The sequence below is a fragment of the Phaethon lepturus genome, unplaced genomic scaffold (assembly GCF_000687285.1).
Source record: "Phaethon lepturus isolate BGI_N335 unplaced genomic scaffold, ASM68728v1 scaffold1206, whole genome shotgun sequence".
Taxonomy (NCBI): domain Eukaryota; kingdom Metazoa; phylum Chordata; class Aves; order Phaethontiformes; family Phaethontidae; genus Phaethon; species Phaethon lepturus.
Genome location: NW_010548053.1, coordinates 14,536 through 35,694, shown reverse-complemented (window position 1 = coordinate 35,694; position 21,159 = coordinate 14,536). Strand labels below are relative to the sequence as shown.

Sequence of the window (21,159 nt, the reverse complement as noted above, 5' to 3'; positions counted from 1 at the left end):
CGGAGCCTATCTCGGGGTTTGGCCATCTCATTTTCCTCTCAGCCTTGCTACGTTTATGACTATACAGTGTAATTTTAAGTGAGCTGCACATTTTCCTTGTTAATGCTTCAAGAATCATCAGTTTACCATCCATTTTTTATATATATATTTTATAATATCAAGTGATGTGTGTATCGGGATGCCTGAAACGCCTGATTGGGTAAGACTTCTATTATGATTTTCTCCAAAGCCCTGACAATTTTTATTTCATTGTGGAGCAGAGTGAAACACATTTCATGAGCATTTCTGTTTCCTAGAGAAAAAGCCTGACACTATAGTAGGGGTTAAAAACAGACTGCAGTACTATTTATGGGGATCATAATTTACGCTCTGTGCTGAAAGGTACATTGTGCCTCGTGTCAGTAGCACAAAACCAGCTGACAACTGAAACAATGTCCCATTCTTTTCCATGGACCAATGTGCCCCATAATCTAAGAAATTAATTTGACACTCTATTGTGTCTCAGTATGTGCTAAATAATATTTTGATGTTAAAAACACTGAATTTTTAGAGGCTCTATGTATCATTACGACAATCAACATGCAGAGGAACACAACAGCAAGATAGTATTCAATTCCAGTTTAAGATTTGCTATTTGGGTTTTTAAAAAAAACAATTCTGGCTAGTCGTTGCTCATAATGCCAATGGGAGCAAACCCAGAAGTTACCTGAAACTTAGACAACTAAGTTGTTAGGTTTTATACACGCCAATTTTGGAGCCTTCGGCTGCAGTTCCACGGCAGGCTGGGTTTGCCCGCCAGGCTGGCTCAGGCTCCCTACTCCCTGCCCTGAGCCCAGCCCCTCAGTTTAACGCTATGGTTCACAGAAACACGCTACAAACAATAGGTTTGGCTTAGTTTGGAGCAGCAAACTGCAGCAAGGACATGACAGTAAGAAGTCGGGGAGACCAGGAGTAGTAACTCCTTGAGCTGACTGTGCTGCCAACATCAGAATATTGTCCAACTATGGTTTCACACGTCGCGTGCATTGAAAACTCCAGGTTTTTAACATAAAATAAACCAACAAAACCAAAACGCACACAGCACAAATGGAAAGCATTTGACAGAAATTCTGCAAACAAAGCAGATGATAGTGAAATAAACCCATTTGACGGATTTCTGTGCAAGAAATGTAGGTAGAACCAAACTTTTGGGATTATCCAATGCTACAGCTACCTCCTGTAGAAGTTTTGTGATCCCTCACACTGTGCTAACATAGGAGACCTCTCAGGAAAACAAGCAAGCCACGTACAGGAAGAAGGGGTGATGGTTCAGGGCAGGCACATTTTCCATTGATCAGTGATTTTATGGCAGTACAACTGCAGGTAACCTCTTCAAAAAGCCCTCCTTGCTTTTGGTCACTCAGGACCAAACAGCACTAAGTGTTGTACTCTCTGCTGAGACCGTATTTGGGATAATACAATTTTGACCACTTAAATAACCTTGAAATATTATTTGGGCTCTGATTTCTTTTTTTTTTTTTTCCATTTGCTGATTGCCCCATAATTGCAATGCTAAGAAACCACTCTAAACCTCTTGCATTGTACTGCAAGATCAGTACGAGGAACAGAATTAACCAGCTGCTTTGGGCTGCCTCCAGGGATCAGTAATCCCCCATAGAGGATGGAGTGATTTCTGTGCAGACAATGTGGCTGGATTATTCCAATGCTCTATACTGATCCCTACCACTCTCCATATATATTCTAAAGCCCTGAAAGTTAGTTTTCATTTCTACATACCTCAAAGGACAATAAACAGATTATGTTCATTTTATTTACTAATACACTACCAAACACAAGGTACAGCTATCTACATTGTGTGTTAGGTGCTTTTGAGGCATCTATGAAGGCTAAGATATAAAAGCCATAAATCAAGACTTTATCCACCAAGTTTTCCAGTGGGAGGGATGATTCAGCTGCCAAGATCTGGGAACATGAGGCTGTACTGATAAAGACAATGCTGAAATATTCAAGGCTGAGGAAGATAATTAGTCAGAGAGGATTGCTGCAGCATTTGGTAGGAAAAAAATTTGCAAACTATGTTCCACAGAAGGCAGCACTCCCTTCCACCAGCATCCATCAAGCTCACAGAGGAGACATGATTCTTCCTCAGCTGGGAGTGCCTTTTTTTCATGTCAATGAGGTTGTAAGCTATATCCTGCTATGGACAACACCCTGAAAAAGGAACAGACCTTTTTCAGGGAACAGGTGATTACAGATTTACAGATTATAGCCATTTAAAAAGTATAAATGCAACAATAAAGGAACTGGGTTGTATGTTCTAGAAAGGAAAAGATAGGGCCAGGAAGAATGTAAAAAACATCTAAGAGAGTAATTAATTTTTAACTTGCAAAGCAGTGATCATTAATTTTCTGTAGAGAAGGTTTGGATGGTACATGAGGCAACCTATCTAGGTGGACAGTTAAGCATAGGAAGGGACATCTGAGGAACCTGTTTTAATCTGAGTCTACGAAGGATGCACTAGACCTTGTTTGTAAGGCTGAAAGGGCTGACTATAGGAGCAGCAAGGAGGAACTAAAAGTGGGTTTAAGCTAATATTAAGATAATCAGAAACATAATGAAACATCTCAAGTAGGGCACATTCCCTCGTTGCCATTCTTCGTTTTTTCGCCTCCAGGGAGGCAGCAAGAGGTGGCTGAGCCCACATGTTTGTGCCCTTTCGGCCCGTTGCTCAGAGGGTGAGAAGCAGGGTCCCTTGTATCCCTAGTGGGGCGTCAGGGGCCACTGACAGCTCATGGTACCACCAGAAAGGCCAAAAGCTGTCCTTGCACCTTGCTGCTTTGGCCTCAAAGTTCCCATCCAGCCTTCCAGGTTTCTTTTTCAATTTTCTTAGCCAGGCACCTTGGATTAAGGCTAGGGCATGGTCTTAGACTGGCCTTACAGATGTAAAACTGAACAGGATTTCATCAATAGAAAGTCCCTTAGTTGGTATCCACCTTAGCCATGACCCAAATCAGTTTAGGGAAGGATTACAGCCATTCCCACCCTTACACAGGCAAGTCCCTGAACACTTATGGTAGCAGTTTTATTACCTTCTTTCCCCTACTGAAGTTATCCATCTGGCCTTTATTTTATTAATACATTCATTCTTGAAAAATACTCAGACTGCAGAAGATCCAAACATTTTAGGAGATATTACATATGCATCAAGCATTTAGTAGTCACATCAGTGTTTGAGGGAGCCAAGTGCCACCGTAAGACACCTGGAAAGCAAAACATGCCAAGCAAAAGGAAGCTTTTTCCAAACTAGCACTCGGGAAACTTAAAGCTGTAAAAGGCTCTGCTGTTTCCAGGGGAAAAGAAGGAAAAAAAAGTCTGATCAGGGAAGACACTAGGAAAGATGCAGAGACCCCCTTCAGCTTCTTTCTTAGGACTCCCATTATCCATATAAAGCAACACTAGTACAGCAGCTGAGAGCCATAGTTTACAAGGAAGTTGTCTTCAGGTGGCTTGAATCCCAGCTGGGTGCTCCTTGGTGAAAATGAAGTTACAACCTCCTTATCTCCTCCCCCCTCCTCTTCTCACAGCTGCCCTTTCTAGGGGCAGACACCCCCCCCCATCTTCCACTCTCCCTCACAGCTCTGTTCTCAGCAAGTCTGCAAGATGTTGCAAATGTTCCCATCATCTTCTGTAGGAAAATACGCATCCTGGAGATTTGTCCCACACAGGCATTTTCACATGAAGCTATCGGTACAAAATGCCTTCATCTTTGCACCTGACTACTTCCTACCACCAGCTGCGGGAGACCAGGGAGGCCAGAAAAGTAATCTTTGTGCTTGGTAACTCAAATGAAATGCAGACAGATTATTCGAGTCTTGCTTCTTAAGAGTAAGCATCGGAAAGTTCACCTCAACAGAAGGATACCGTAACCAGACCACTTAAGGCAGAAGAGATAGCATGATTAGATCTTGTGGCAAGTCAATGGACCACGACGATGGACACAAGCAAGGAGACCCCATTTGCATGGCCACTCCAGTATGAGTTTTATATACTTGAAGAGAATCTTATTAAGTGTGATAGAACACAGCTGTGAGGACATGGGTTAGAGAATGTAGAGGAAGATTTCCATCAAAATCACAGGAATCAAATAATTATTTGCAAAAATAATCCTATCAACTCCTTTAAAAACCATTGTTTAAAAGGTTTGTAGCAGATGCAACTTTAAGGAGTTAAGAAACATAATCTATTTACTTAATTTAGATTGCTAAAAAAAACAGGCACAAATTTAAAAGATACAAGGTCTAAAAAAGGCCTGCCTTTAGTCTTATTTCCTCTCATTTTTAATTTTATAAAGGAAATTTGAACTTTTTAAGTTGATGAAAGATGAAATATTTATTTGCATTCAAAACCAAAAGAACAAAGAGAAGAGTAGTCCAGGGGAGCTACTAATGCAGACAGATATTTTTTTCTCTTAAGTCTCTGCCAAGTATCTTCAACATTATTTTGATATTCTGGATAGCAGCATAACCGATACTGGAATATGTACCAACAAAACTATTTCTGTGAACATTCCAGGACTTACACAATTAGTTTTCCACAATAGCCTAACGTTATGAAATAAAAGTTATTTTCCAATTGATAGAAACAGGGGGGTTTATTTTCATGAAAAAAATATACATTTGACATGACCTCCTACACAAGAAAATCTGAAAGATTTAACAAAAGCAGTTTCACTGTGTAAGGTGCATTTATTGCTGTTCTACATTAAACTCAACGGAAAACCACATTATTTAACAAGCCAGTTACACAGAACAACTCAGAATCCAGTCATACTCTGGTAGCACAGGTTATTTACAAGGTAATTCCCAATATTGCTTGAAATTTTTGAGTATTTTGAGTGCTACTGTGTTCAACTCACACTGTGGGTTCCTGAAAAATCCTTTGTGGCTTTTGCCCCATGGTACTAACTAGAAGTTTTTGAAGATCACACCAGAACTCATGACATAAAACTCCAAGAGATTACACTCAGTTCTGTGAATATCGACACTGTCAGTTATGCCATACTAACATAGTTTCAGCAAAAGTTCAAGCTGGCCCTACTTAAAAGAAACAGAAGTTTCCAAAGAAAGCAACGTTTTCTCACAGCTCTGATACAAGCTAAAGAATAAGGCCACTTCAACTTGGTCCTTTTTTTTTTTCCATTAAAAAAAACAGGATGAAGGAAACATTGTCAGTTAAGTTTAAATATCACACATTGCATAACCCAAGACGCAATGCTTTCTCCAACATCTCACTGTAAGAACAAACTGCCTCGGCTCACATTAGATGTAACATCGGTGGTAAAGGTACACAATTGTGTACTCTGAAACAACTCTCACTAGAAGGCAGACTGCTTTCTAACAGGCTCTTTGTGATGGGAAATTTATTCCTCATGTTAGAACTAAAAGAGGAAGCTATTCCATTATGCACACTTGCTATGTGACTAGCCACTATAGCTGAATAGCCATAGGTAGAATCGATGGTTAAGCAGCAGTTGAAGAATTGCAATAAAAACTGAACAAGTTAGCCACAGTACTGCTGCTTAACATGCCAAGTCTCTTCTACAAAGTAAACACTATTTTCAAGTTAAGTACAAATCCTTCCAAGCTGCTTTTAAATAAAACGCACAATCCTTGTATACTTACTTTTGTTCTTCCCCTAATAAAAATGATTTCTATTGTGCTTCTCATGGCATATCTGTGTTACACTATCATGTATTCTTCGTTTGCTGTTTATTCCGTTTTGATGGAGGACTACAAATAGATTTCTGGAGCACTTGGTATTAGAATAACCAAATAGCTTTAATAAAAAGTGATGCTGCCATTAAAAAGGCAGAGGATAAAAAAAATTAAAGCTCTGTATTATTATTAACTTACCTCTAAAATCTACAATATTCCACAGAGGTTACATACTCACAGCAACATTACGCTGTTAGGAGGACAGTACAACATTTCTCAGGATTGGTTTATCATCCGCATATGCAATTTATTAGCCAGTTGATCTACAAGGTATTATTTATCACAGGGGAACTAAATACTGTGCTTTCAAGAAACCTGCATAGAAATGATTTGATGTTTCTTTTATTTTGGACATATTTACAAAAAGGATTTCTATGTGTGTTAGCAATAAATAATCCCAATATTCAAAATGTCAGTGCTCATGCACACACCGACAAGATGGTTGCATGCTTTAAAAATATTATTTACAGTACAGTCTCCTTCATAGCCCTCTCCCTAATAATAGCAGAAAGTGCATTTTCTTCCATATTCTTTCTCCTTTCCTTTTGTTTTGTTTTCATTTAGTCTTGCTTCTGAGGGATACAGCCTTCCATCTCAACAACTTCTGGCCAGCCTTCGTACTTGTTTGTGTCCTTGTTATTCTTTATATGCTATAAATAGAAAATATCAATCTATCTTTAATGTGAAGTCATTTATCCTTTTACTTCAACTCACAGCTTTAAAAGAGATTTTATTTACTTATTTTCAGGCCATGGACAAAGAGAAGACATCACTATTAGCCTCTTGTGCTTTGTATCAAATGTAACAATCTCTCAGTATTCACCACAATGTAACTTGCTCAGACAAATGTATGCTAAAAACAGGTAAGCCATATTGGGAAAACATTTTTTAAATGTACTATAGATGTTTATTTAGGAAGAGAGACAAGCAAGGAAAAGACCAACTGCATTAAAACATGAAACACTAAGAAAAAATAAGTAAGGACACTAAATTTACATGGCACTGAAAACAAATACTTAGATTTTAAAAACATTATTTAATGTTGAATGTTTGCTTTTTTGAAAATTAGGTTTATTTTTCCACCAAGCAACCATCTGCAGTCAGGTAAGACATTACTGCCACCAAGAGTTTGCCACTGCTCCTCCACTAGAGCCCACTCCCTTGCAAAGCTGGCAAAAGAGAACGTGCCTTCCTTACTCTCCTAGTACAAAGCTACCTTTACCAGTAATTGAAGGCAACAGTGACACATGTTGAATTGTACACAGCTGAAGTATGGGAACATACTCTATTTCACAAATTTTGCTATGGCAGCAGTAATTTTTGACAGAAGAGCAAACTGAACAGCTGGGAACACCAACACCTTAACTATGACGTTATCTGTTGGAGGTCTACCATTGTTAGTGCATCTAAAATACATGCTTTAGGCAGTAAGTTTTGAATCCTTCAGTTTAATTGGATTCATTAAAAAGATAAATGATCTAGTTATTGGGCTAGTAAGATCTACCCCATATAAGATTTTTTTCTTATTTTTGAATCAAAGAATCTTTTTTGTATATTTAAAAGGAGGAGGCTAGTCAAAGAATAAATTTGAAAGTAAGACTGTGTGCCACTCCTGCAAGATAGATACCCATCTTGGAAAAATGCATGGCATTTATAAAACATGCTACAATTTTATTAATGTAAGCTGTTAAATTCCAGTAAGTTATAGAATCACAGACCTGTTCAAATGGACTTTTAGTCTTAATTCCTTTTCCACCGCAGAAGACCCAGTTGTCTCTAAAGCCAAGGTTAGTAATAGATGTGCTTCCTAATTCAGTGATCAGTTTCCGTGCTTCCTCATTAAGCCTTGAACAGAACAGAGAAGTTCAGTGTGTGAATAAAATACATGCCCTTAGAGCTTTTATTGTTCAACGGACCATTCACCTGTAATCTGATTAAATATAGTTTAAGTCAGTCAACATTGTGCAAGATCTATCTTTCAAAATCAGATAAGGCTAATTCTGAAATCCCCTGATGTAATCAGCACTGCTCTTTAACATTATAACCTCAAGGAACCAGCATACAAACCTATCAGTACACCAACAAAGGCCAAGAACCCTCTCCTGTGAGAATTTATACATGCATCTCAAGTCATGTTAGCAATTCTCTGAGCAACTATAAAAAGTCAACCTTTAAAGCAAACATCATTTGCAGGCTCAAGCTGAAGTCTAGATAAAGTAAAAGCTATTTTAGATTAGAAGAATGACCTAAATATGTGAAAGAAGTTCTTGTCTGCTTGGGTCAATTAACTACAAGTTCAGAATGCTGCCCCCCACAGCACAGTTCAGTGCCTGTAGGTCCAAGTAAGGTAATTTTAATGTGGAAGGGAAAACGATTCTGTAGGATGATAAGTTATCGTTCCAAAACCTCCAAATAACAGCTCTTTATTTCTTCCTTTCAGTTACTGTATTTGCCCGATTACTAAACAACACACACAACTTCTGATTATTACTACTTGCTGAGATAGAGTTTTATGACTCACTTTAGCAAAAATTATGAAAATGGTTAAGTACTTTGGAGGTTATTTGCACAATCTACACTCCGAGTTTCTAGAGCTTTAGGGCAGCTTATATTAAAAAAAAAAAATGAATCAAAAAAATTTTATCTCTTAAACATGTTGGTTCTTCACAGTGTTAATTGTTTTCAAGAACTGGCATTTATGATTACCATCAACCAATACTGGTAAGGTTTTGGCTAATTATGTAAGAACAGTAAGAAGCAGCAGTTCCTGGCTGTCAGCATGAATATGACAAATTCACCTTATTGTTTAGCTGATATTGCATTCTACATAAAAGCTTTCAAACACATCAGCTGTGACATGGTTATTGAAACAAACTAACTGTACTTATTATCTGAAACATTAAAGAAGAAAGGAAAAAGAGCAAAAAGAAAAGTAACAAAACAAGTGACTAGAACAGACAGAAGATCCAGCCTTGGCATAGAGACATTAAATTGCTCTCTTCTCCTAGAAGCAGTGAACCTACAGACACTCAACTACTTACTGCAAATACTGCACACTGCAAAATCAGGATGTTGTCATAGGAAAGCTGCTCCCATATCAAAAATACAGACAAGTTGTGGATAGCAAATTGAACCAAAGGAGAAAAAAAAGTGTACAGAACACATTAGCAAAAAATTAAACATTATTAAAATAACAGAGGAAAAGGAAAAAAAATCCTCTTAATTTTCACTATGAAAAGCAGTCCTTTGGGCAGGATGACTTAAGTGAGGAGTACATTACAATACAAATTCTACAGTAATTTTTAGCATCTATTAAAGCTGACCAAAGTTCGGAATGTTGGAAGACAATGCTTAAAGAGAACTAAAAATTCTTAGGCTATCTCTACATTAATAAATTGAACAGCTTTAGGGGGGAACAGTCCAAACACTGAGGCCAACAAGTATGAGGCACACACTAGTAACCTCTCAGACTTTAAAAAGAATGGTACAGGCAAGGCCTATTATGAATGGTCTCTTCACCCCTGTAACCACCAAACACTGTCTTGGAATTGATATGAGAAAAGTGCTGGATGAAACAGAGTCCCATTTCCACCAGAGTAAGTTTTCACAGTCATGTTCCTATGTCTGGACATATCTGACTTGACTAGCATAAGACAGAATGAGCTATCAGCAATATGAAAACCAACATATCTCCAAAAAGACAGATATCCTTGGCAGCATACATTTAAAAAAAAAAAAAAAAAAAAAAAAGAGGGACAAATTCTAGGAGAGCAGCTAGAAACCTACAGGGTCTTCAGGAACCAGGGAGGATAATGGTATGGTTAAGAAAAAGGTGACATGCAAATCTATTCTTCATAGCTATGAGTGAGCAGTCTGTTGGACTGACCATATGCCCTGTTACATTGTCTTCTAGTTGCATCGACATCTTTTGTCAGAGGAGCAAAAAACCAAACTATGTGTACTGATATAGCAATTGCTAATTAGTCAACTATTAATCTCTAGCCTTTTCAGATTTTCAAACACTTGTGGTATTTCTGCTAAAGGGCCTAATTTAATATCCAGTTTATTGTTTCTTTGTTGTTGGGATCACGCAAGTATACAGCTGAACAATCCTCTACGTAAATACATACGTATCTCACTACACCTGGTTAGTTTTAATTTGATCCTTGTTGTCCCCAAATCACATCAGCATTATAAAACTAATAAACTGAAAGCATAGTTTCAAATCTGTCATTTTGGAAGAACAAAACTTGACTGTGTGATAAAGAACACTTTTTTCCCCAGTATAAAACAGCATTAGAAGTTTAAGCAATGTTTCCTATATAAATCAATTACATACTTGGTTGCACCATCATCATATGTTCCCATTAACACTATCGTTCCATCCTGGATGGACTTCAGAAATTCAATAAATGGTGCCACATCTGAAAAGAGAGAGAACACAAGACTGTTCAATAACAAGCAACCATTCCATATTTAAACACCTGCAATGCCTTCCTGCAAAAGCATTCCTTTTAAGAACATTTGTAAATGTACTTATAAATTTATCAAACGATGCTAAGTGGGAGAAAGATAAAATGCATCAGAGAGAACTCTCATTTTATGGAAAGAGTTTCCTCCATATTGTGTAAAGACACAACCACTAGTGGGAACTACTCATGAGAACAAGTGTGTTTGATTAATACTACTTTTCCCTCCCACCTCACTTATTTAAAGTTTAACTTTTTAAGTTTTCAGATTTGAAGTTGCACTCTCCTCACAATTACAAAGGTTGAGGTGAAGCACTCCCTTAGCTATCACCTTAAACCACCACAGCAAAGGAGCCTGGAGAAGAGGGGTGAGGGGTGCGAAAAAAAAGGGAGGCTTTAAGTTGTTTCTCTCTAACCAGCTAAGGCAACTGCACCTACCTCCTCCCCACATGTCAAAGAATTTAGTGTCTAATGGTTCTCCTGTTTTACCTGGAGAAAAAGAAATATTTGCCAAAATTATTTTACAGACAACATGCCCAACTTCTCTTAATGACTCAGAGAAAGTGCTGCAGGAGTCACCATATAAATCTATCACTACGGTAACTCTTATCTTTTATGAAGATTGCTCCTTAAACAGCACAGTAGGTTGTGAAAAGGTAGGGGAAAAGGTAAGAGGGAAAAAAAGAGAGAAGATGCAAACTTCTGATTTTACTTCAAATGGAACATAAAACGCCCACAGCCTCTAAAACCAATAAAGAGAATTTACTTCACATATTTGCCCTTTTTTTTTTTTTAAATTGTTTTTGCAAAAGTAGATGGTACAGCTATAGGTTGCCTTCAGTGTCACATGGAAAGCAAGAAAGATTAAGACTACATTGCACATTCTGCTATAGACTCGAAATTCTTCGTTGATTTAAACATGCAGAACAAATAGAAGAAAGTGAGTAATATAATAATCTCATTAGCTTTTTTTTTTACTATGCTGTCTACTAAGGCAGTATTTGATGAAAGGTAGAGTTTTATTTTTAATACATACATTATTTAAAGTTTGAAAGACAGGGAGAAAGACTGGCAGCTGTATAATATAAAGGTAGATATTTTTGTTTTGAACAGATTGAGACAATTTAGGAGGGCAAAGCAGGATTAGGCAAGTATTGCTCAAGTCATGCTTTAGATGATGTAAACCTGAGTACAATCCAAAAATAACATGAATTTATATTGCAGTGAAATGACAAAGTGCTATCTCAGTGCTACAAGGAATTGCTTCCTACACATTAAGGACAAATCTGCCAGTACTGACATTCAATTCAGCTTTCAAGGTGACTCACAGGTAAATTTGTTTGCATTTAACAAAAGTTAACAATCCTGAACACAATTATATAACATGATGTATTTAGGGACAAGATCTATAGATATGAACTAATCAAATATACTTATTTCAAGCTAGGAAATAATGAGCTGGTCTTTCCATTAAGTAACAGAACTGTTAAATAAGTTTCATTGAAAAAGAGAGCAACAGAAGAATTTAGTCTACAGTTTTTCATTAGTAGTGCCAACACAAAAAGTCAAAAGAAGTAGCGTGCATCTAATATCTTTTTCCATTTTATATGTGCATTAGGAATTTACCTGATGTATCACTGAGATAGTAATGTGGAGTGCTGTGGTGACTATTTTCACTACACATTTTTAGAAAGAAAAATGCATTGAGTTTTTCTACATTCTAACAAAAAGGTGTAGAGTGCCAACATCTGACATTATCTCAGTATAAATATGCTGAATATTTCCTTTTGTCCTGCTGTTTGCCTTTGTCCTGGTTTCAACAATTTGAAAATGAAGACAATCTGCTCACTTAAAATGTCACTTACCATTGACCAAAGCCACATTTATTCCTCTGCCAACATTATTTTTAACTCCACTCATTAAACTGAAACAAAATAAACAATTTTATTTTTAATAGGACAATTTTCTGATGTGGAATATTTTTTTTATATAGGATCGATCAAATTCTAAGAGATACATAGTTGAAAGGCCACATGTTCATGAGTACTTAAATGAAGCAAAATCTCCTTGAACTAATCTGTGTGCTCTTATGGCACCACTGAATTGAGAACAATAGATCAAATATCCCCAGCTGTATCCATTTCATTTGATCATTTGATCACTTAATCATCTTGGTTTCAAAGTATGTGTGTATATTAACAGTGTCACAAAAAACAAAGTGTTATTAACGTATTTAATAAAATCCCTTGTGGTTAAAGAGCCTGAAACAAGTAATAATTTGAGGAGCCTCATAACCAACATTTTAAGCTTTTTTGGAAGCACATGATGAACAAAAATGTGTTAATGAGTTTAAAAGCTAACTGAAGAGATGCATTTAAAATATTGCAGCATCATACTAAGGAAGAACAAGAAAGCCAAAGCAGTAAGCTACTTGTACCTATAATAGGAAACCTAAATCCAAGAATAATAGTTAATACACTGATGGTACTTTAAACAAAAGTTGAATATAATCTTGGAGTACAGTTACCCCAACAAAACCATCACAACTCTTACAGCAACTACTTGGCCAAACTCAAGAGTGGCAAAGGATCTGGAAAGAAGAGATGTGTTGTGACATGGAAACCCTTCAGAGCTGTAAAAAAAGTGTTAATGGGAATATCCAGACTGTCAGCTAGGATGCTGTGCTGCCCTGGACCATGGTGCGTGTACCACCCCAGTGAGAGGAAGCTTCCAGACCTCCTCATCCCTTTTCACTGGCTCTGTATAAAGATCTCTGTTCTGCCTCCAGGCCCCAAATATCCCAGCATTAACATTTTGAAGGTAGAAGTAAGAGAGTTAACATACAGAAGGAGAAAAAGGAGTAAGGGTTGAAATAATTACATAAATTAAGATAATCAAGAAGTCTTCCGCTGAAATTCAAGAAAGCACCTCAGCATAAGCATATAGGTGCACGTATCTCATTAATTACAAACACACTCTAACAAATGCTTTAATTCCATTCTCATCAGGACTTCTTTAACCTCCCTAGCTTGCTCTGGGAAGGGGCTGCAGATGTGTACTATCCTGTTGTGTTCAACTTTTTTTTTCCCCCACAATTCTTCTGCAATCATATGATTTTCAGGTCATGTCTGAACATCCATTCTAAGTAACATTTTGGAAGGACCACATCCTTACACACACAATTGCAACATCAGCTTCCTCATGCTAACTTATTAGGGATAGGCTAGAAACAAGAAATGGTCTATCACAGAACTACAACAAAAATCTTCCTCATTGATGCTACCTTTTGCACCCAGGATGAAGACAAAAGCCAAAATTTAGAGTAATGTCAAATTTAATAGACAACTATCAGGAACAGACTCAGTATTAGCTAGTTCAGAGAGGATGTGAAAGAATACTGGTTAATGGTAACTCGGCACAGTGACTTCATTTTAAAGAACTGGTAATCAGACATGAAAGAGTCCATATTTTTCTGTTAGTCCTCTAAGTTATACCATCTGCCAAAAATTCAGATTAAAATTAAAACTCTAATTCAATAAACTTCTGAAATCTTCTGCTGAAATGCAGATTCAGTTCTGGTTAGTAGGAAATCCTAGAAGTATTTTAGCCACTGAAGGATCATTTCTTCTCTAATCACATTATTTTCATGTCATGTCCGAGCATCCGTTCTGAACAATAAAAACATATGGCAAATAAAGACTGAAAACATAAATGAAGAAGAGGCAGTGAAGTTCTGAACACATTCGTTTCCTCATATAAAATTTAGTGGACATTTAATTTACCAAAAAGTGTAAGAACTTCCTTTTAACTACAGAATTCTCTGTAAATAAATACCAGTCAAAAAATATCCAATACTAGGGTGACTAGATGCTAAAAACCTACACATGCATAACAAAAGTTGTAATGGATTTCAGACAACAACAACAACAAAAAAATCTTGCAAATATGAATACAAGAATTACTAGTTATTAATGGAATGTTGTGTGACAACCTGCTATAAGGTTACTGCAGCACAGTCATGCAACTGGCTTCTTAATAGAAGTAGTAAAACTGCATGAAGAAGTTGCTGGTAAAGAAGTATAGCAATATTGCCCCTTCTTCTAAAAAGCCCATGAAGAAGCAACTAAAATATTTAATATTTTGATGATTACTACAGTATGTTTTTTTCTAATTTGGATTATGTCCTTCCAATATAGGGGAATAAGGCTGCAGCTGAAATTCTATACAGCAGAACTCCTAATCCACACCAAAGTATCTATAAAATTAAAAACAAAAAGAAAAAACTGCAAAATTAAATGCATTCTGAATTATATCAGCACCTTCAGTACTCTCATAAACCAGGTAGCATCCTTACGTTTCATGCACAACAAAAAACCCTACATTGTAAATATCATTAACAAATCATGAAAACTTGTCCCTGCTCCCTTGTCTTGGAAGTATGAAGAAAATACAAAGTAATCAGAAAAAAAGCATTTTTCAAGGAGTGAGTTCACAAAACATCACTAAAAAGAGCTACTGAAGAGGAAATAAGTTCTTTCAGAGTCTGAGATATTGCTTTATACTCCCGAGACAGCTTGTGCACCAACTCACAAACACTACAGGCTGTAATGTGACAGTTTTCTCACAGGAGGGCAGCCGTTCATCAGTTTTAGAATTCTTCCAATAATTTACAATCAAGTTATGGAAGCTTTTGAAAAAGAAATCAAAGGTCTTAGGAGCAAAGCAGGAGATAATATAAAATTAATCAAATGTTCTGGTGGACATTTAAACATTACAAGTCCTCCTTAGAAGGAATTCAGAAAGATTTTTCCAAGGCAAACTGGACTTCAGACTCCAATAGCTGTGCACTACAGTGCGCACTAGTCTTAAAAGAATAGAGGATTTCTTGCCAGCAACTACTATCTTTTCATCACTTTCTTCAGTGAAACATCCAGTAAAGGATTTTTTTGACAGGAACAATCTCTTCTTAGTTAACCAGTGAGACATTTAAAACAAAACAAACATTCAACTCTGCTACATCTTGATTGCTAGAGTTAGTGCTAAAAATAGTCTTCTCTAAGATCATATAGGGCTGTTTTATAGATACTATAAGATGAGAGTAAAGTGATGGAATATCTAAGCCAATACTTCTCAGTCAAATACTCTAGGCACAGTATTATCATTAATACTGTATTAAAAATACTGTCATTAGAAATACAGAACTTGCAACTCAAAACCAAACTGTGTTTCAAGCAGCTCCTTTCCTCATTTCACAATTACTTTATTAACTTTAGTTACCATCACCACAACTAAGTAACTACTGATCATGAAAATACTGTTCTTCTCTTTTGACATCATCCTTCAAAGAAAAGTGGAAAATATGTTCTGACATTGGTGCTATGGAAATACAGTTTAAAAGACAACTTGCAAAAGGCAATTCCATGGCACAGTTTTAGCTGATAACATTCAGTTAGAAGCAATTAAGAGAGTAATTAAAAATACAATCGTTCACTGAATTACTATTAGAAGCACAAGAACAAGTTACTTGGAGGCAAGTTTGCATCTGACTTGACAAAGTCTCACTAATCCTTAAATCTGTAAAACCGAAACAAAGTGTAAGCTATCTTGCATGTATTAAAATAGCATATATTTCTGCATTTACTGCAGCATACTAAGTGTGCTTCATGGGAGATTAAGTTATAATGCAATATAATTTTTTCATGTAGTCAAACCCTTGGCAAAACAAAACCTACAAAGAACCATTTAAACTACTGATTTTGTGTGCAGTGTGACTCAAGACAGCATTTGAAAGAGATACTTGGAGACAACAGGTAAAAACACTTACACATTATCTTCTACACAAATTTTAGGTCCAACTACATTCGCTGCTCCACTTGCCATTTTGAATGCAAAATGCTTTTCAGGACAAGCTTTAGAGATTCCACATTTATATCTTGGAGGTTTTGTAGCTTTCAAAAGGAAATAAAACAGCATTTTAGAGATACCACCACAGCTAGGCTAACAGAGAAATATCAGTTTTCTGAAGGAATTAAAGGAAAAGAGCAAAGACAAACAGTATCTCATCTGCAGTTTCACAACGGCTTTAAATAATCTGGACTCCTGCAGCACCTCATTATTGTACTTTTATCTGATCCTGTTGCTTGCTCTGGCACTGTTATCAAAAGCCCCAAGACAAAACTATACGGGAAATGCTAGCAAAACCTAGACTTTATCAGAAATTCAGGAAAATCAGGAAAAAAAGAAAATTAGTTTCTGATTGCACTTGAAGTGTAATTAAGACTTTCTTCACTATGAAAATTCAAGTCTTTCTGTTATTAGCGAAAGCAAGTCACAACAGTAACACATGCATATGAACACTCACAGCGTGCAGCTGCATCCAGTGATGATCTAGCTAAAATGCAAAAAGAAAGTTTTATAAGATGTTACTATTCAAGTGTCATCTGCTATAAAATATACTATAAATTAAAAACCTTTCTGTACCCGTATAAAAAGTTTGGTTGAAATGAAGTATCAAATACATCTGAACATTATGTTCCAATACAGAGCATTAACCTTTACACAGTAAAGAAAGTGATCAGGAACCACATTTAGAAGCACTGCCTTAATTTATGACTTTCCAATTAACACAAAGATCCATGGAGATACAAAACCACCAGAGATTTGTGGAGGTGTGGGCACTAAGGTGAAATGAATTCCCTTCTTACAGCTTCACCAGGATGGGGTTCCTTTCACCTAACACTGGAAGTGTGCAACTCATGTGTATTCATGACTCTCTTTCTTGGGATAGGAAAAGACACAAGTGACCTCATCGTGCACATATCTACAATACATCTGTAATACTTAATGACACCTGTGTCTCTTCAATGATTATTAAAGAAGCCTCTGGTGACTGATTCAGATGTTGGCTCACACTGTAGCAATGTGGAGTCAAGTAACAAGAACCCTACCCATGTAGCTAAAATTGGGTTTTTGTAATGAAAAGCACCTTTAAAGATAAAGTTGGTTCAAAACATAGACTCTGAATTTTAAGACCTCAGCTGCTAATCCTTTTCTGTGTAAACCTGGGCACATCTGAAATGTTTTGATTACTGCACATTCAATTGTACATGGTAGTGTACCCGTGCAAGCAAAAAATCCCACCCAAAACTTAAATTTGAATTAAGCAGCAGAAAGGCAGAGTGCAGACTTCCAGAAACATTCAAGTCACCTAGTTTACAATTCCAGGCTAAGTACCCATAAACAGAAAAAGCTGGTAAAATTATGAATACTTGACAGGCAAAATAATCAAACTGATTAAGAGAGTAGGATAAATATTTCGGACAGAAAATAACTTCATACACACATTATATATATATGTATAATATATATTTAAAAATAGCAACAAGTACACACTTTAAAAATAAGGACAGAAATCTTAAGCATAAGAGCCTAAATCAAGCTTAAAGCAAAATGAGTATGATATTCTGCATTATGGCTCAGAAAAAGTCATCACTTACCAAATATATGTCCTAAGTTCGCATCCATTTTTATTTCAAACACTTGAGATATGACATAAAATGTCAATAAAAATATTGCTATGACTATTACCAATTTTGCAGCACCTATGCAGAAGCAGAGAAAAGTTTCAAAAAATTATCTGAAAATGATAACATGAAGTTTACCAACATTAACTACATGAGAAATGTGTATCAGATTACATTAAGGAGAACTCAGAAATAGGATGATCATTTGTGGACTCACTAAACAGAAGTCATCTTCAAGAAATGGACATTATAATCTACAATGCAGCTGAGCCAGTCCCTCATGTTACTATACCAAATACATACCCTGCTCTCAGCTTTCTCCAGCTTCATGCTTGTCTGACACCACAGTACACCAACTCAGCCCAGCAGCCAGGAGAAAGCACAGACTCTTCCATAGAAATCCGCTTAAAATTAACTAAGCTGATCTAACTGGCTGCTGTCCAAACGGGAAATTTCCACCTCCCCCCATTCCACTTCCCCATTCTTAGCCATGTGTACCTGTTTCCTCATTGTTCATAAATGCGCCTCTCCCCTCTCCCTGCCCCTTCAAATTGAGCTACCTGAGTGATTAGGGATCTGCTCACATACTGTAGCTTGGCCACTTTTGCCAGTCAGGTCTGAGCATTACATTAAAAAACCCCAAAAAATCACCACGGCAAAAGAAAAAAAAAAGCCTCCTCACCTCCTTTTCAACAAATTTAAATTACTGACCTAAAAAAAGCATGTGTGAAGACTCAAAAGAGCCAATTTATAAAGCAATAAACAGCTGTACCTCTCCCTTCCCATTTTCCTATGTTGAAGCCTCAGGTAGCTTGAAGTTTTACAAGCCTAACTTTCTCCAGTGCCAAGTGGTCAAACTACCTCCTGGGAGAAGAGCTGGAAGCATACAACCACAGCAATTTACATCTGGAATGGAAACTCAGGTGTATGTGGTACTGCCATGAACTCCACCATTTTTAGCATAATTTTCAATAGATTTTTACAGAATACTCCACTCTTAGCTTATTGTAAAATGTTGACTGAGAGTATAAGTTACATGAGGAGGCATCTCATCAACATCCTGCCTTCCTGTCTCACCCCAGTATCTCAAACTGTTTGTACGAAGAAACCTTACAGCATGCTTCTGTTTCTCAGATTGCCAGACAAATAAATCCTTTAGGAAAAAACCCAAACTTGGGTACTCCTGCAGATCTCAGACTGCTGCTGTGATGGGCTGTTCAGAAAACCTTAAAATAGACAGATTACTCAGCCTTCAGAAGGATAAGAGACATTAATCAATCCTTCCAAAAGGTAAAAAAAGGTAAGGGGATAGAAAAAGAGAAGAAAGATGTAAAAAGAGATACAACTTTTTTGTCTGCTTGTAGTTCACCCTTCCTCTCCCACTTTCCTTTTTCCTGTGTATGAGCACATACATAACATGTAAGAAAACGCAGATGCAAAGTTAATTTAAAAATCATAGAAACTTTGGGTTGGAAGAGACCTTTAAAGGTCATCTAGTCCAACCCCCTGCAGTGAGCAGGGACATCTTCAACTAGATCAGGTTGCTTAGAGCCCCGTCCAACCTTACCTTGAAAAATATTATGCTGGAACTCCGAAGATTATTGCACTTGAAGGGAATTGAACTGTGTGTAAGCACTAGAGAAAACATATGATCTGGACATACATTAAGAAGTGGAGAAAAGGTTTTCAAAGCAACACTGCTTAAAAAGACAAGATGGTACCAGCTTTTGTTATGTGTCATCTAGCAAGTGGCACTTGGAGAGCACGTTGTTTCAGTAGATAGTAGGCGAGATGAATGAGAACTCAGTCTGAGCACTAACCAACCCCTCCACTATGCATCCTCAGCCTTTCAACTGGACTGCGAGCACTCACTCTAAGGGAGAGGTAAAAAATCTCCTAGAAAATTCTTTTAGCACTTGAACCAAAACCAGCCCGTTTGCTACACATTACAGACTCTATAGGAACTGCTGTATCTTCTTTGTCTGTGAGTTTTAGCAACAAAAGTAGTTAGATGGAAGAAAAAAAGAGGTTTGGAGAATTCATTTTCCAGGTGATTTAGTCACCTTCTAAAAATTGCAGCATTTTCCAGTTCTTTACCAGATTTGCTTTAGCAGGTTGCTCCCAGTTATGTATGTTGAAGTTAATAAAACAACTTTAGAAGTAGTGACAAAAATCAGGACTAACTTCATGCATTAAGAAGGTTAACATGCAACTCTCTTGGAAAAGATGGTGTCATTCTCTCCTAGCTCCTTCTGCAACATAACACTACAACTACTGATAAAAGTGGAATGCATCACAAACTCAAAACTGTTCAATTGCCACACAAGCTATTCTACTGCACAGAAATGTCTAAAATACTATTTTCTTGTAGCGTTATATTAGCAAAGACCTTATTTTTACAAACAATACACCTTCTGTCATGTAAAATCAGTTTTTAAAACCTGGTACTACTGTAACTTACCTCTACAAAAAAGCTTTTATAGCTGTCATGCTCCCAGTAACCATTCAAGAAGCTTCAGACACTATATTATAATAGTGCAGAGCATTTTTGGTTGGGATGTGAGGCAGGGAAGGAATCACTGAAGACCTCAAATGGCCATCTCCTTATTTCTTCCTCATCTCACAGAATTAGCAGCCAGTATGTCAAGTCAAGCACCTTAACCAGTCACCAGATTCAGCAGATCAACTGAAGCGTTTTAACCAGCTGCTTGCTCTTAGACCACACCAAATTCCCAAATTAGTTTCATTAAACATCAATTAAATAGAACAGCAATGCCTGTTATGCCTTCAGCTTATTTTAAAACTTTATTGTCATAACTTGTTAATGCTGTCTATAGCACTTGTTTCACAAGTGACCGAAGTCTGATTTTACTGGATGTACTTACCTGCTATTCTCATGTTTAGTCTTCAGCCAGCTAATGACACCACGGCATTAAAAATAGCCACCTAGGGAAAAAGAAAAGCACATCATTGTAATTACAGCCAAATAAGCACTTTTGTGATGAGTTAACAGTAACAAAACCCCGTAGGTTTTCTAGCTAATAACATTAGTAACGACTGTCCTGAATACCTAATTCTTACTACTCACAGTAAAGGGAAGATTTAAGATGGATTTCTGTTGTATTGCTTCCATTTGTTACTCCATGAAACAAGTCTTCTGAAAAAACATTAATTTAATTTCATCAAATCCACTACAAATTCCACTCAACTTGCAAGCCTTCAATCTGTGACATAAGTATTTATCAGTGCTGTATCTAAGCAGACTTTGATTTCCTACAGCTATGTGGTGAAAGGTCAACAACTCCATCTGCACTGCTTCAAAGTCCTAGCAGTTTTCAGATGCAAGTTGTTATTTGGCAACATAACATAGCAAACTATGCTTTGGAGAGAAAA

At 36.9% G+C, this 21,159-nt stretch overlaps 1 protein-coding gene across 1 annotated transcript; it reads right to left on the bottom strand.

Annotated features, from left to right (window-relative positions):
* Positions 1 to 5,818: 5,818 nt before the first annotated feature.
* FAM3C (family with sequence similarity 3, member C) lies at positions 5,819 to 20,713 on the bottom strand. The gene is made up of 9 exons (XM_010289813.1): positions 20,652 to 20,713; positions 17,740 to 17,844; positions 16,605 to 16,634; positions 16,068 to 16,191; positions 12,109 to 12,167; positions 10,682 to 10,732; positions 10,114 to 10,198; positions 7,493 to 7,619; positions 5,819 to 6,424 (listed from the first exon to the last, which is right to left on the bottom strand). The coding sequence occupies exons 1-9, from the start codon at positions 20,662 to 20,664 to the stop codon at positions 6,335 to 6,337; spliced, it is 684 nt and encodes a 227-aa protein (XP_010288115.1). The 5' UTR covers positions 20,665 to 20,713; the 3' UTR covers positions 5,819 to 6,334.
* Between the last annotated feature and the right edge of the window lie 446 nt (positions 20,714 to 21,159).

Coding starts and splice junctions, on each gene's coding strand:
- FAM3C (XM_010289813.1), bottom strand. Junction 7,620..10,113: donor TATGATGATGGTGCAACCAA/GTATGTAATTGA, acceptor GTTCTGTTCAAG/GCTTAATGAGGAAGCACGGA. Junction 6,425..7,492: donor CTAAAAGTCCATTTGAACAG/GTCTGTGATTCT, acceptor TTCTATTTATAG/CATATAAAGAATAACAAGGA.